At 44.7% G+C, this 16,433-nt stretch overlaps 1 protein-coding gene and 1 pseudogene across 1 annotated transcript; both read right to left on the bottom strand.

The window, feature by feature from the left end:
* Window positions 1–4,537: 4,537 nt before the first annotated feature.
* Window positions 4,538–8,531, bottom strand: bambia (BMP and activin membrane-bound inhibitor (Xenopus laevis) homolog a). The gene is made up of 3 exons (XM_028969665.1): window positions 8,028–8,531; window positions 5,943–6,212; window positions 4,538–5,415 (listed from the first exon to the last, which is right to left on the bottom strand). Exons 1-3 carry the CDS (start codon window positions 8,101–8,103, stop codon window positions 4,979–4,981), a joined length of 783 nt encoding a protein of 260 aa, XP_028825498.1. The 5' UTR covers window positions 8,104–8,531; the 3' UTR covers window positions 4,538–4,978.
* A 6,723-nt stretch (window positions 8,532–15,254) lies between these two features.
* On the bottom strand, window positions 15,255–15,401 carry LOC114784983 (uncharacterized; annotated as a pseudogene).
* Window positions 15,402–16,433: the final 1,032 nt, after the last annotated feature.

The raw sequence follows: 16,433 nt of genomic DNA, 5'->3' as shown, positions 1-16,433 counted from the left end.
ATGCCTGACAAGAGAGTGACACATGCCAACAGTTTAATCGTGTTGTCGGCCTGGTCCGACGTCTGTGAACATCTCTTTCCCGTCCTGTCTCCGCTTATTTGAGTTGTAAATAGGATAAATAACCTCAACCTTGAGTTTCACATGTTTTTTTTTTTTTTTGTGGGGTTTTTTTAGGATGTTGAAATATTTGGATTTTTTTTGTCTTGGTTCTGTTAAATCTTCTTTAAATGTGTTCTTCAAACATTTGTTGAGCTCTGCACTAAAATTTTAATTTTGATGACCAGCCATAACATTATGACATTACTTTTTTTCTTCTTACAGTCGAACAGTGTTTTGGGACTGTAAGGACTGGAGTGAATCTGGGACCAGGACCAAATTGTGATGGTTGTGATTGCTTATCGTTTTTCCAGAACTGCAGTTCTAGCAGAACGTTCCTGGTATGCAAAGATCAGAATTTACCAAAGGTGGTCCAAGGGAGGGAAACAGGTGAAACAAGAACAGGGTCATGGGCTGCCAAAGCTCACTTATGCATTTACATTTTTGGCACTTATTTAATATAAAAAAATTATATTTGTCTCAATCAGAGAGCTTTGGCTGTGCTGGCAGCATTTCTCACTCTTGTGTTCTCTCTTGGAGAACAGGGACGGTTTCGAACAGGTTTATGCTGAACACTTTCTTATCATTCCCTCATGTTAATAAGCATCTCATCAAGTGGCTTTCGATGATGACAATACAGCGGCCAAGAGTTTTGACACAAATACTAGTTTCGTTTTTATTATGGCAATTTTGTTTTTATTATGGCAATTTGCATATACTCCAGAATGTTCTGAAGATTGATCAGAAGAATTGCATGGTAACCATGGTTACCTGCAAGGCAACGCGTTCAGTTATTGTTTCGTTGCATAGAAAGGGCTTCACAGGCAAGGATATTGCTGCTACTCAACAAAAACTTGAAGGAGAGAGGTTCAAGGGAGAAGTGAAGAAGGCTTCAGCGTACTAAAGTCCAGCAAGTGGAAAAGTGATAAGTAATTGGCTCAAAACATTGAAATTTTACATTTACAGCATTTATCAGACACCCTTATCCAGAGTGACTTACAATCAGTAGTTACAGGGACAGTCCCCCCTGGGGCAACTTTGGGTTTTTAACTGTCTTGCTCAGGGACACAATGGTAGTAAGTGGGATTTGAACCTGGGTCTTCTGTTTCACAAGCGAGTGTATTACCCCACAGTTTTGGGTCCATGACGAGGAAACTCCCCAGACATTAATTCAATTGACAACTTGTGGTCAATCCTCAAGACAAACAAAAACCCACAAATTCTCCAAACACTGATTTTGAAGGAATGGGTGGCATCAGTCAGGATTTGGCCCAGAGGTTGATTGACAGCATGCCAGGGCGAATTGCAGAGGTCTTGAAAAAAGGGCTTACTTCCATATGCAGCAAACCTATATTTTTTATTTGTGTCAGTATTTGTGTGATTCTGAAAACTTTTGGCCACGACTGTAGAACAAGGCAGCCATGAAGGTAAAAAAAAAAACAACACTGAAGAATAACAGATTCATCAAACATACATTTTTCCTGCCACAACAATATTAAATGTTTCTTCTGCTGTATTCTTCAAATTATATACGTGTACACTTGCTCAGATATTCTTTTCTTTCTCCAGCTCTAAATGAATAAGGATTTGTTGTGTTCACTTGAGGTGTAAACCACTCCTGATGTGTTTGCATGCCCACACATTAACCACTGAATCCGGCGTTTAAGCCCATCACAGGCCCGCGGACGCGGCCCGTGTGGGGCTGCTTTAAATCACGGCCGTTAAGGAGCAGCACGAGTCTGGGAGGGATGATTTGTGGAGACGAGGACGGCTCTGGTGAGATGGGCGTCGTTAAAGTCGGCCATTCGAATTGCAAATGAGCCAGTTTGAAGTCACTGGTAAACAAATTGGGCCTTTGTGCATTAGCATGAGAATACGGCTGCGGAGCGGCCCGGGTTCTGCTGAGAACAGACACCACGCTAAAATGACACAGAACACACAATTTTTCACTTGCCAAATGCTTGCGAAATTTAGGTGCCATTCTGTAACATTTAGACACCATGTGACACCAGTAGTTCTGAATTTGTACGTATAAAAACAAAGCTGAAAGGGAAACCGCTGCACCCCCTCCTTGCAATGGGTTAGAAATGTAATTTTACCTTGATCTTTGATCGTTAATTTGAGAATTTAGGAATATGATTTTATACGTCTTCAGATGAAAAGGTCACATGGTACATGTCCCTGTGTTCACAGGGCTATTCTTCATGCCCCAGGGTGGGATTACAGCAGACACTGGTCATTTGATCACTTTCTGAAGGCTTTATATTCGACACGCTGTAACAGGCATCAAGTATATGTTCACAGAAACAAACAAGACATCACTGCTTGCTAGCTATCTGTATCTTGTAGATCAGGGGACATAAATCCTTTAGGTAATTTTTTTCTCCATTAATGTACACACAGCACCCCATATTGACAGGAAAGCACAGCATTGTTGACATTTTTGCACATTTATTAACAAAGAAAAACTGATATCACATGGTCCTATGTATTCAGACCCTTTGCTCAGTATTTGATAAAAGTGAAAGAAGTGAAAGTGAAGTGATTGTGAAACACTGCAGCACAGCACACTGTGCACAACGAAATGTGTCCTCTGTATTTAACCATCACCCTTGGTGAGCAGTGGACAGCCATGAGTCTTTTTGGGACAAGAAGTTTTTCACACCTGGATCTGGGGAGGTTGGATGATAAAAGTTGGTGGACATTTTTAGGTCTCTCCATAGATGTTCACATAGGTCTCACATGGCTGGGCCACTCAAGAACAGTCACAGAGTTGTTGTGAAGCCACATCTTCTTTATTTTAGCTGTGTGCTTAGGGTAATTCTCTTGTTGGAATGTAAACCTTCAGCCCAGTCTGAGGTCCTGAGCACTCTGGAGAAGGTTTTCATCCAGGATATCCCAGGACTTGTTCGCATTCATCTTTCCCTCAATTGCAACCAGTCGTCCTGTCCCTGCAGCTGCAAAACACCACACAGCATGATGCTGCCACCACCATGCTTCACTGTTGGGACTGTATTGGACAGGTGATGAGCAGTGCCTGGTTTTCTCTACACATGCCACTTAGAGTTAAGGCCAAAAACTTATTTCTCACAGTCTTTGAATCCTTCAGGTGTTTTTTTAACAAGCTCCATGCAGGAGCTTTTCATTTCATGTGTCTTACATTGAGGAGAGGCTTCTGTCAGGTCTTTCGACCACAAAGCCTTGAGTGGTTCACTTTCTACAACTTTCTCCTATCTCCCAACTGCATCTCTGGAGCTTAGCCACAGTGATCTTTGGATTCTTCTTTATCTCTCTTAACAAGGCTCTTCCTTGATAGCTCAGTTTGGCCAGACGGACAGGTCTAGGAAGGGTTCTGATGGTCCCAAACACCTTCCATTTAAGGATTATGGGGGCCACTGTGCTCTTTGGAACTGTAAGAATTTTTTATAACCTTGGCCAGATCTGCGCCTTGCTACAAAAACTTAAGGGAGTTATTTGACCTCAAGATTCTCATTTGCTCTGACCTCCATCGTGAGCTGTATAGACAGGGGTGTGGCTTTCCTAATCAAGTCTAATCATTAAAATCAAACAACGCTGGACTCAAATGAAGGTGTAGAACCATCTCAAGGATGATCAGAAGAAATGGACAGCACCCGAATTAAATATATGAGTGTCACAGCAAAGGGTCTGAATACTTAGGACCATGCGATATTTCAGTTTTTCTTTGTTAATAAATCTGCTGTGTGTACATTAATGAGGGAAAAAATTAACTTAAAGCAAATGGCTACAACATAACAAAGAGTGAGAAATTTAAGGGGTTCTGAATACTTTCCATACCCACTGTAAAGTCAACAGAACATCAGTGTTGGCAAGCACATACCGCTAAATCCATTCTAAAAATATATGCCACTAAACACCTACATAACTGTACCCCATGGTTTTTGTATAATAAATAAATGTGGTCTCACTGTCCCAACGCATAACGAAGTCCGGTAGCAGTCGCCTTTTGTTGCACTCGCTATGCCGGAACCTTCTACAATAAGTAAATGTCATGATGTTCATGTGATTGCTACCGAGCTGTTCATTATCCTCTGTGCAGTTGTTGCAGGTAGTAAAGACTGAAATGGGAAGCAGGCAAGGGAAGCCATATTCGGACTAATCGTTCAGATCCTTCGATATTTAATTCATATTCAGTACAGTTTATGTTCCGAAGAACCCATTAAACTGTTAGCAATGGACATTTTTGAAGATTCGATTTTTTAAACAAAGCCTTTTTATTGTGCAATACATGATGCGACCTAACCTCACCCAGACTCTGTGGGCCCCAGCTACTTTGAGTTTGACACCCCTGTTGCAGACCCACCCAGCCTTATCGAGAGAAAAAGAGACGTATACCCAACAAACTGAATGATGACTGAATTTTTTTTTTTTTTAAATAAATAAATGAACACGCAGACAGATGGCAAGTACATCAACACTGAATCGTTTATTTAATACAACTCCTCAAAAGATAAGGAAAAATGTTTTTTTTTTTTTTTTTTACCCTGGCGTCAGTGTGAAATTATTTAAAGCACAACACCCTATTTTCCATCAGTTTGTGTTCATTTCAGTTTTATACAAATGTGCAAATAAGAGATGCAGGACCCGTTAGGATCCACAGGGCTGAGCGGGAGTGGACGGGTCCAGTCTGCCCGCCACACGCCACTCAAGATTCAAGTAAAGTGCTCCTTAGACAAAAACCACAAGGCTTGCGTCCATCTTCTCCGTGTCCCTCTCTCTTCGGGAACAAAAAACGTAACAGTGGTGGAGAAAGCGTCTCTTTCGACACCGTAAAGACGAAAGGCTCGATGAAGTCTTATTTTCTCGAAAGGAAAAGACATGTAGTAGTCAGAAGTCTGCCCAGTCATACAAACTCCAGCTTTCCGTGTCCACTGTAGACCCCCCAGTGCACTAGAGACAGGAAGCGGTCCCCTCCGGCCGCCGAGGCCCCGCCCCCCAGGTCCGCCTGCCGCATCTTGTCGCACGTGAGGCAGCAGTTCTCGTGTCCGGACACCGGCACCATGCACTCCAGGTCCAGCTTGGCCAGGTGCGGGCCCTTCTTTGTGTGGTTTCCATGGAAACTGTAGTGGAGGCGCGACAGCATCTGCAGCCGCTGTGCCTGCAGGCGCTTGTTCTCGCTGCGGAGCATGCGCAGCGCCAGCATGATCAGCAGGACCAGGATGAGCCCGCCCGCTATCGGCACGGCGATCACCGCCGCGCGAAACCACACCTCCTTCGCTGACGTCAGGTCTGGCACCCGTGTGATTATGTGTTTGCCGTCAGCCGGGTACCGTCCATGATCTGAGGAACAGAGAAGGAAACAGGCATAAGGCTTGAAACTATGTACATTGTTAGGGATGGGGTGGGTGGGGCTTCAAGGTCTTCTTATTACACTACCGCAAAAATTACAAATTGGGGTGTGGCCAGATTTCAGGTAGAGATCAAGAGACAAAGATCACAGGACCGAGAAGCAAAAAAAAAAAAAAAAAATTTTTAATTTAGGTGTTTCCACAAGAGAGTGAAAGATGGACACAGTAGTCATTCAAGTTCCTTTTTTATATATAAGGCATTCACTGGCTCAACTCTGCGGAATATGGGATGCTTGAGAGCCACCGGTAGACGTGGGAAAAGCTCAAATGCAACTCCGCCGCACGGACGGTAGTAAATCTATAATGCAAATGTCCACTCAATTCTATGCCAATCACAACAGCCTGCAGTTTAATATTTGTAGATTTTGGGATTTGCCGACATCGCCATTCCAGTGGTTTTTCCGGAGCGCGGCTGAAAAAAAAGTGTCATATAAAGTAGCTTTATGAACTGTGACTCACCAGCAGGGTCCCCGCGTGGATGCCCGAAGCTCTGCAGCCCCCGGTAATTGCACATGTCCTCGTGACAGCACTCCAGCGAGGACGCGGCGTCCGCGCTCCTGGCCACGCACATGTCCGGCGAGTGGACGTGCGGCTCCACGCAGCCGTGAGTCAGCGGCGAGTTGGCGTTGAGCGGGTCCAGCACCTTGGTGAAGCACGCGCCTCGTTCGGACTTGCACATGTAACCCGTGGCGACGCAGTGGGGCGCGTCACAGTAGCATCGTATCTCTCCTGTGGAAAGTGCAGGTAAAGCAGGGAGTCAGCACAGCGGTCAACAGAGGAGCAGCCAGTGCCGTTAGGAAAAGTGAAGCGACCGTCATTCTGAAACACTGCAGCACAGCACACGTTGACACAATGAAATATGTCCTCTGCTTTTAACCATCACCCTCAGTGAGCAGTGGGCTGCCATGACAGGCGCCCGGGGAGCAGTGTGTGGGGACGGTGCTTCGCTCAGTGGCACCTTGGTGGCTCGGGATTCAAACCATTCGGCAACTTTCTGATTACGGGGCCGCTTCATTAACCGCTACGCCACCACTGACCCCCTTTCATCATCTTTGGCCTAATTGTTGTGTGGAGCTGTTAGAAGAAATTGCGTTTTGCGCCTCTCACCCATTTAACTGGCCAGGGACTAGTAACTCAAGAGAAAGAGAGCAAGTCAGAAGTCGCAGCACCAATTAAAGCACTCAATATAATAACAGGTTGCATTTTTAAGATTAGTATGTGCACATCTGACTATATTTGAGATCCTGCATTGAAAAATAGACATTTTATACCCCTACTTATGACAATTTATCGCATCTAGTAATCATAAACACAGCTTCTATACTGACAGAAGCCGCAGCATTACAAGCCCTGCACGACGCTGCAGCAGGGGTCTATGTCAGTTCCCCGAGGTACAAGAAGGGTGAATTACTCCACCCTGAGGCACCCATGGGTGCCGTGTAACCTGCACATGCCAAAACAGCGCTTCTAAGTGGCATTAAGGTACAGAACCAGCACCAGAAAGGGCACAAGGACCGGCAAAGGTGTAACGGTGCCACTGACAGAAGCTTTGGTCATCCAGCATCAGCACTGCGTCCCGGCTCAGAAGGCCTGGGAAACCGTGCCGTGGACTCCCCATAAAAAGGCTGCGGTGACGGGGGAGGAATGTGAATGGAGTCATTCTCGGGCACTGCGTTTATGGACAAGGAATATTCTGGTGACGTCACTATTTTGGCACCGGCGCTAAATTAAGTGTCAAAAAGTGTCCCTCAAAAAGTAGAGAAGAAGACATCTTTCCCATTTTAGGAGGGGGCTTTTCCTGCAAAAGGGTCTTTTTTTACGTGTTTTTATAATAACAGGAACCCTGTAGCTTATAATTAGTGGTTGGTTTGCCAAAGTCAATTTCTTTCATCCCGAATGGAAACTCGTAAAAAAGGAGGAGGGGGCAGGAGACGGGGCGAAAGAGCGGACAGGGACTCTCCTGCCCCGGTTTGCACGCAAGCTTCCTGGTGGGCCAGACCTGGTGGGGCGGGAGAGGAGAGACCCTCTATTCATCATACATATGAATATGCATAAATCCAAAGCGGTAATGACAGCCGGGAACGAGAAGAAGACTAAAAGCTCCTGGTTTTCATCAAACTGGAGGAAAAGCGGCCAGTTAGAAGGGTGAGAGGCACAAAAACGCAACAATTAGCCCAAAGGTGATTAAATTAACCTGGACTTCATTTTACGAACGTCCCATGTATAAGCGAGTTTATGGTTGTAGGTGTCAGTCGAACATCTCTGAAGCAGGACTGGAACTTTAATAAGAGATGTGGGGCACCAAAAAATAAAAATCTAAAATAAATAAATGCTACACACTTATTACGGTGCCTTGATTAATAATCGCAATTGCCGGTGACGTCTATTTAAAAGTACATTCAAGTGGGAATTGAAGTTACAAATGTGCCGAGCTGTAATACATGAAATTGCTGATGAAACTACGTCACCGCGCTTACGTTATTCAATTAAAAAGATTTAATTGACTTGAAAATAAAAAAAATCCGGATTTTATTTGTTTTTTACCTTTAGTAAGAAGAATCGCCAAGGCGCAGAGCTCCAGCTGAAACCAGAGTGAAATGTAACTGGAATGGCGATCCATTTACGCAAAGGGAGGAAGGAGAGGAAAACGCTGGGAAGTTGGGAATTTTTTCCGTTTAACGTTACTTCGTCCAGTGCGTGGAGTTACATGTGCCCAACTAATGGTGTCGCATTCCTTGTGCCGAAATTCCTCACAAGGGCATGACGCAAATTAAAAAAGGGCGTTTGTTTCCCTTGAAAACGCGTTGAAGTAGCCGCGCTAAAATGGACCCCGGGAAGAAAGTTTGCCGAAAACAGGAAACATAGTCCTTGTGGGTTGAAGGGCGAGAAAACCCACGCTTTCGTAGAGTCCGTGGCACCCCAGAAAAAAGAAGCCCGGGTGGGAGTATGGTCCAACATCAACGCAGCGTGACTCCTTTCGCTCCCATCCCGAAACCGCAGCGACCGCCCGGCAGCCCGTCAACTCGCCCCAGTGGAAGAAATACCTCCGCTCGGCTCCTCAAGCCTGCGGGGCCCCGCCCACCAAAACGCCCATTGGCTGCCGGAGGGGCGCTTCGTTTGCATATCCGGGCGGCTCCGTCGCACCATTGGCTCAAGCGACGGTCACACAACTTGTCCGGGAAAAAAAAAGCGCATTGACGCTGCGCTCGGTGCCAGGTAAAAATAATTACACGGCGCGAGTGTTTTTTTTCTTAAAGGGCTTTATTGAAATAAATAGCGAAAATATTAGCGCAGTTTTTTTTTTCGGCGTGTTGCAGGCCACCCGAGCCGAGGAGAGGTCGAGCGTGTCCGCCGGAGGAGAATGGATGTGGCGGGGCGGGGCGGACAGGCGGTTAAGAGAAATTAGCAATCCAAAAAGGCGCATGGCGCCAGCGAGGCCAGGGAGACAGACAGTGACACTCAATTACTCCCCGACCAACCCCCGCCCTGCAAACCGTCCCATGAAACACGCCGAAGCCCTCCGATCGACGTCGCTCGTCCCGGCCCGCATGCTGAATTTTCAACGTCGTGACGTCACCTGAATAACTTTTGGAAAGGCGGTATTTTTTTTGTTATTATTTTATTCTTCTTTTTTTGTTTTATTTTGAGACGCCAGTCAGCTGAAAGGCGGATTCTCGATAACATCTGACTGTGCTCAGTGACCCTCCTCGCCCCCTTGCTTCTGCCCCGGAGCAGCGCGGACCTCTTCCTATCCCCCCCTGCGCGCACTTTACGCCGACCGGGTGACCGGCTGGCGCCGTCCGACTTTGTGGGATATTAAGCCTTCTAGAGACATTAAGACAATATTTCTCGAGTGTGTGTGTGTGTGTGTGTGTGTGTGTGTATATATATATATATATATATATATGCACGTCATCGCAAATTCTTCATAAGTTCTAAATATTGCATTATTGCGCGTCGTGCATACCCTAATTACGTTTTTTTCGTGCACGCCCCCGGCGACACCTGGTCGCCGTTGCGCCGTGACGCCCACGGCATACCGTGGGACCGAAATCGCCCTTTGATTACCAGGTGTCAGGCCGGGGGAGGCAGACAGACGGACGGACGGGGGGTGGTACCGTCGGGCCGTGCCCGCTTGCGAATCCGCCCGAGGGCACGAGAGCGCGTGCGCGCGCCGAGACGCCAATTAGCGGTAATTGTCGGTAATTCCGCAGAGGCGCCAGTCCCGGACCTGCTTTGCATCAGGAGGGTTGGGTGCGCCGCCCTGTCCAGCCCGTCTGAGTTTCACCCGTGAGCCACGTGATCCCGATACCGACATTTACGTCTCACACTTCATTATCATTGTTATCACGTTTAAAACGATGGCAATTGGGACGCGACGCAGACTTTATTTAAACAGTCCGTTTCTTACGGCACTTGTAGTTCCATATTTGCCGGAATTGGGCTGGTGTCGACCCCTAGTGGCGTCATCGTGACGGTGGCGGATAACATGAGGGGTGCCGAGGCTGTTTGTGGGTGCCGTTTCTGCGCTCAGCAGGATCCCTGAATACAATTTGCTGGCCCAGCTGCACAAAAATGCCAAAGCTCGCAGGTAGCCCTCTCATAACATTTTAATATTCAGATTATAAGTTAAGAAATGCTCTTTTTCTTTGAAAAGATACCAACATATGATGAGAAAAACAACGGCTTTATATTCACTCACCTAAAATAAAGTCAAGTTTTCCTAGACAAGACCTAGAAATACTAATGCATGCATTTATTTTAAATAGGAGACTATAAATGGTATAAAATACTTGCCAAGCACTTTGACTTGCCCCTATGTGAGAATTGTGAGTTAAGGCGCTTCCGCCCCCCCTCCACCATCTGCCTCATTTGCTCTTCAGTGCTAATGTAATGGGCCGGGGTGTTAAAGAGGCAGACGAGAAGGAGGAAAGCAGAGGCAAGGAAGACATATCAAAGCGAACGTGTGGTTGTTTTCATCTGAATGGTGGGCTCGGCCTGGCTCGATGGACAGAGCACCGGCCATTCACACGTCCCAGTTAGGCCATAAGAGGCAGGGGGGTAGTCTCTTCTGCACGCACCCTCCTGGTTATCTTATCTGCCATGGGGGAATACACTGGCGTTGACTACAGAGAGTGCACCCTGAAGTGCTGGATGTAAAGTAATAGGTTGTGAATGCATTGAACATTCAGGGCCTCGGCTCCCTTGTGCTTCAAAGAAAAAAAATGTATCAGGTGGCAAAAAGCTAATTTTTTATATATATATTTTTTAAGGCATTCTGCGGTGCATGCATTTTGTGGAGGGAAATGTGCATGCATGCAAAGCACCATGGACACAAGTTTTTAGCAATTGTTTGAAGGGAGGGGGACGAAATGATCAGCAGTACCGACTCTGGGCGTTACCCCACTCTGATAAGAGCCGTGCTGGAGAGGCGTTGCTCCTTTGATCATCTACCTGGGTGTCTGGGTCAACTCCTTACTGACTCCAAGACTCCGTCTTCTACAATGCATGTGAATTAAGATGACGCCAGGCAGTTGTAATATGAACAATGACTCTACTGAGAATATTAATTATTAATTCGACATCTAGGCCAGATGAATAATTAAATCCAGTTGCGGAGCTGCACATGAGCTGTGGCATTAGTGTGGACCCATCGCACGGATCTATGGTCAGGAGGTTCTTCAAGGTTCTTTAACATTGAAATAATTGTTGGAAATTGCTCATTGTAACTAAGAGACTGCTTTCTTCTTTCCATAGCCATCACTCAGACTGTCATCAAATCCCTGGTTGTCTTACCAGAAATGTAAGTTATCACTGGCCTTTGTATATGTTTCCTATTCCGTTTTGTGTTCCTATGTAGCAGACTTTCTAAAAAATGGCCGATGTGGATGATAGGACTGCTGCCTGCTGACCCACTCCACAACAAGTTCAAGAACTTCAGTGGACCTGGAGCCCGTGCTCAATATCTTATAAGTGGCATGTTTATGTTGACCGGGCTGGAGTCTTAATGCCCATTAATCTTACAGGCAGAGACGTTAAAATACGTTAAAATGTACGTCAGTTTGAAAGATATGCAGTGCTTGAACAAGACCAGGAAAAGTAGTTTGATTTTTCCCTGACAGCAAATAAGAGCTGCTTTTTGAACGATTTTAGGAATGATCATCTGCTAGGTGATCAGCACTTCAGGTTGAGACCTGCACAATAAAACACTGGCTTGTGAATGAAGTATGAAGTCAAACCTAATACTTCTAGGCACATTTCACTATCCTGAACACTGAAGTTCCAAGAACAGTCTGGATTAAATGCTTCCCTCATTGTACCGTTCCTTACTATATTGTAGAAGGACTAATAGGAGAATAATCTGTTCAGAACTTCTTTAAATTCACACGGCACTAGGCTACAGGGGGATTTTATCAGACATTACGGCATTTATCAGACGCCCTTATCCAGAACAACTTACAATCAATAGTTACAGGGACAGTGACCCTCTGGAGCAACTTAGGGTTAAGTGTCTTGCTCAGGGACACAATGGAAGTAAGTGACCTTTGAACCTGGGTCTTCTGTTTCACAGGTGAGTGTGTTACCCTCTAGGATTCTACCACCTAGTTTTGATGCAGCTTTTCTTTTTCACCTCGCAGAGGAACAGAGCAAACTGGTCCAAGCTCCCGTGGTCCCTTTTACTATTTCCTGCACCTATAAATAGTGACATTTTGGTATGTGTACTGTCCCCGTCTCAAGTAAGAGTGGTTACAGCCATTTACCAGGGTGTGGCGGAACTGAGGTGCTGAGAACCTAATAAGGAGAGAGTGATGGAGACCCCAGCAGCGGCGTGAGCTCGTTCTTCCAGGTGGATCTTCCTACTGTGTAAGCGTCACCAGTTTCCTCCACAACACAGACCAAACACATTGAGCATGTGCACAGACCAGGCGGTGTCAGACAACCGATGTTATAAACGTGTTTGTAGCAGCACTTTTTTTTTTGTTTTTCATAAAAACGTGTTTGTTTAAACATAAAGCCATGTGTTAAAATGCAGGCAAATTACGGCCTTGTATCTTTCCTCCACCTCCACTCGTTTTTTTATATTCGCTCAGTCCTGTCTATTAGGCGGCAAACTCTGCAGGCATCAGTGCGTGAGAGATAGGGGTGGGGGAAAAAATCGATACAGCATAGTATCGCGATATTTTGCATGGTGATATTGTATCGATACAGGGACACCAAATATCGATATTTTGTACACAAATTTAAATAAACAAATCAAACTGTTAGTACAATGATTAAAGCAATACATTTTTTACTCCACCGGGTGGTGCTGTTGGGCGTTTTCTTTAGTGAGGTCAGCAAAGGTGAGGAAGTCATGTGGGCTAACAGACTTGCTTGGTCAGATTTATGGAGATGTTGGAGCCCCAACAAAATCATTATCTGCCATAGCTGAAGAGGAGGTAAAAAGATACCAGGAGGTCACATCACTGGCACTCACAGAAGATCCTCTAGACTGGTGGAAATCCCATGAGCAAGTCTATCCTTTCCTTGCCACGCTGGCAAAAAGATACCTTTGTATCCCAGGTACTAGTGTCTCAGCTGAAAGAGTCTTCTCGACAGCTGGAGATATCATCACAGCACAAAGGAGCACTCTGGCATCAGAGCATGTTGATCAGCTCCTCTTTCTGAGCAAGAATGCAGACATTCCTTCACTGTCCAAATGTCTTTAACTGTTCTTTTAATGCATCAACAAACAGGTCATTTTGCTTATCTTAATTTAAGAGAACAGGTTTAATTTTATTGTCGTTTAACATTTTTATTTAGTTAATGCAAATCTACATTTTTAGTTTATTTTCATTTAACAGAGATTTACTTTAAAATTATTAAGCTGCTGAAGTTGCTGCATAACTTTTTGCAATTTATACTGTTCAAAGTACCTGTAATTCTATGTCAGTAACAGTTTGTCAGCAATAAAAATGATGAAAGTGAATGACTAAAGACTATTTTGTAAGATTAAATGTATTTTGACAAAGTTTACCTTTATGGACATAATTTGCAGTTGGAAAAAAACGTGATTATCACAATATATCGTATCGCAATACTTAGCATATCGCAGAATGTTTAAAATCGCAATAATATTGTATCGTGAGTTAAATATCGTGATAATATCGTATCGTGGGGTCTCTGGTGATTCCCACCTCTAGTGAGAGAGGCTGAATATGTTCGCTGGACTCTGTGCTCAACCAATTATTTATTTATTTATTTTTTCAATTATCAAATGTTTCCTCGTCACAACGAATCGATTATGAACTTTATTGCCAACTGTTTTAGTAATCGATTTTATCGGTCCATTTTTGAAGCCCTAGTATTAATAAACCTCTGTGCTGTAGAGGTTATTTATGAGCGACAAACAGAAAAATTCACCAAATGAACCTGGTGAGACAGAGGAGGAACTAGACCTGGCGTTACCTCACGGTGTGTCCAGAGCCTCGAACCTCCACATCCCACACCCTGCAGACCATCGGAACTTCAACAGCTTTTGTGTCCTGCTGCACTGAGGATGTGAATGGAGCCTTCCAAGCAACATCAAGAGGAGAAGTGGACCAGTGACTTCAGCTGATGTGCGGACTGATTGTCAGTAAAGACATTTGGCATCAAGCCTCGAATGACATTGTTTTAAGTATTAAAAACATTTTTTTTTTAAAAGTTTATCAGTTAAATTTACGTTTGCCCACCAACACAGTTGCTTTTTACTATTTTGTATTATTTTGTAATTGCAACTAAATGACTGCTAAAACCTGCCACCACCTCTTGTGCTTGGACAACATTACTTAATTTTATTTGTTATGATTGCAAATAAGGATAGGAATTATTATATACAATTACTAAGAATACTTGCAATTACTAAATACAATTACTAAAATAAGAATTATTTGGAGGACGTAATTTCCGTTTATTTGGTAATCACAAGTAGAAGGTTTATGTAAATATGTGCTGTGTAATGAATTAAGTTTTACCTCGCCACCACCTCCTGTCCTTGGGGGACATTTGTTCTATGTTACATTTAACAAAAAATTCTAACATCTTAAAACCTAGAGAAAACAACTTACCATTGTTCAACTTCTCTCCCTGGTCCAACAGGAAGATGGGAAGTTCACCCAGTCTTACAGTGACGGATCATGAGAGGTGGTGGAGATGGAGGAAGATCTTCCTTCCTCACAAGCCCCAGACTGAGCCCACGCCACCACAGAAGTGTGTAGCTCTTGTAGTAACAGGATCGGGCGAGATGTTTCCTCTTCAATGCTGACGTGTGGATGGAGCTGAGCTCAGTGCTCCAGTAGGGTAAGGGTAATGGAAGTGAAGTGATTGTCACACGTGATACACAGCAGCACAGCACACGATGCACACAGTGAAATTTGTCCTCTGCATTTAACCCATCACCCTGAGTGAGCAGTGGGCAGCCATGACAGGTGCCCGGGGAGCAGTGTGTGGGGACGGTGCTTTGCTCAATGGCACCTCAGTGGTACCTTGGCAGATCGGGATTCGAACCGGCAACCTTCTGATTACGGGGCTGCTTCCTTAACCACTAGGTCACCACTGCCCCAAAAAATGGTGGTGGCCTTAACAATATTGGGTTCCATGACTAGACATCTTAACAGATACTACACTGATCCACTAGGCTGTGAAACCTCCAGTCTGGGACTGGATGGATTCCGATGTGACCAGCGGTCGATGTACTGTCATGTAGACATAATCAGAAGGCTGCCAGTTCGAAGCCGCCAAGATGTCACTGAGCAAAATATCGCTGATACCAGAAATTATGCAGTCGAGATTCCCACATTTGGGGGAATTCACAGGGGTCAGCACAGCCAGAAAATGGCTGAGCCTCGCACTGGGTGAAGTACCTTCATCACGGTATCTCCCCTGCCAGGTAAGTGGGGCGGTGGTGGTCAAGAGTTTAAGGAAGTGGCCCTGTAATCAGAATCAAAAGGTTGCCGGTTCGATGCGCCTGTCATGGCTGCATACTGCTCACCAACGGTGATGGGCAAAAGCAGAGGACACATTTCGTTGTGTCACCATGCGCTGAGAGTGAAAGCAATTTTATTTTTGTCATTTGTATTGTAAATATTGTATTATATGTACATATTAAGTCTGATCATTTTACATTAGTGACATCCTGTCAATTAGCATCCTGGAATTCATGTTATTCTGCTACTTGTAACAAAATCTTCAGAAAATTGTCTTGACCCCATCCATAGGAGCTTCAAGCATCACTTCAAGCACTTAAACGTGGTGGCCTAGCAGTTAAGGAAGCGACCCCGTAATCAGAAGGTTGCCAATTTGAATCCAGACCTGCCAAGGTGCCACTGAGCATAGCGCCATCCCAAAGGGTTCTTACCTGTCATCAGAACTTGAGAGCCCAGGAAAGTTGAAGGTTAAATTTTCATAATCCCTTTTAGAAAAATCTGTTCATGTGTAGAGATATGTGGGAAGAAGTGGGGATCAGTCTCTCCCAAACTAATCTCAAACAAAAGTCTCCAAATTAACTGTCTCTACACACAATTAGCGTTGTGTGGTTCACGAACGACTCGTTCAACAGAACATTTTTAAAAGAACGTACTGAACCGAATCACTCTCAGCTTATTCTTTTGTTTCTCAGTTCAGTTGAGCTGGCAGCTGGCGCACCGCTGGTGGGCAGGGACCATGCTGAAAGACACTTGAACGAACGAGTCACTCAGTGAACTACACTAATGGCAATATATATACCATGGCAAATTCGAAATGGCAACCTTCTGATTACGGGGCCGCTTCATGCTTTGTCACCACTGTCATGCCACTCTCATTAGGAAAATTAGGAAATTCTGAAGTACTCTTTAGGTAAATCATTTGATCAATGTTTGATAATTCTTTTTGCTGCAGTACTATAATTGAGCCATTTTATAATTTTTTGGTTTGTCCTGGCTTGAAGAT

This window comes from Denticeps clupeoides, chromosome 2, assembly GCF_900700375.1.
Source record: "Denticeps clupeoides chromosome 2, fDenClu1.1, whole genome shotgun sequence".
Taxonomy (NCBI): Eukaryota; Metazoa; Chordata; class Actinopteri; order Clupeiformes; family Denticipitidae; genus Denticeps; species Denticeps clupeoides.
This window is presented reverse-complemented; position numbering and strand designations above follow the sequence as displayed.

What these genes read in the sequence shown, in the direction of transcription:
- bambia (XM_028969665.1), bottom strand. Translation starts at nt 8,103, where the DNA reads ATGGATCGCCATTCCAGTTACATTTCACTCTGGTTTCAGCTGGAGCTC. An exon ending in GGCGATTCTTCTTACTAAAG is followed by an intron (nt 6,213 to 8,027) that starts GTAAAAAACAAA and finishes CACTTTCCACAG; the next exon opens with GAGAGATACGATGCTACTGT. An exon ending in TCCACGCGGGGACCCTGCTG is followed by an intron (nt 5,416 to 5,942) that starts GTGAGTCACAGT and finishes TCTGTTCCTCAG; the next exon opens with ATCATGGACGGTACCCGGCT.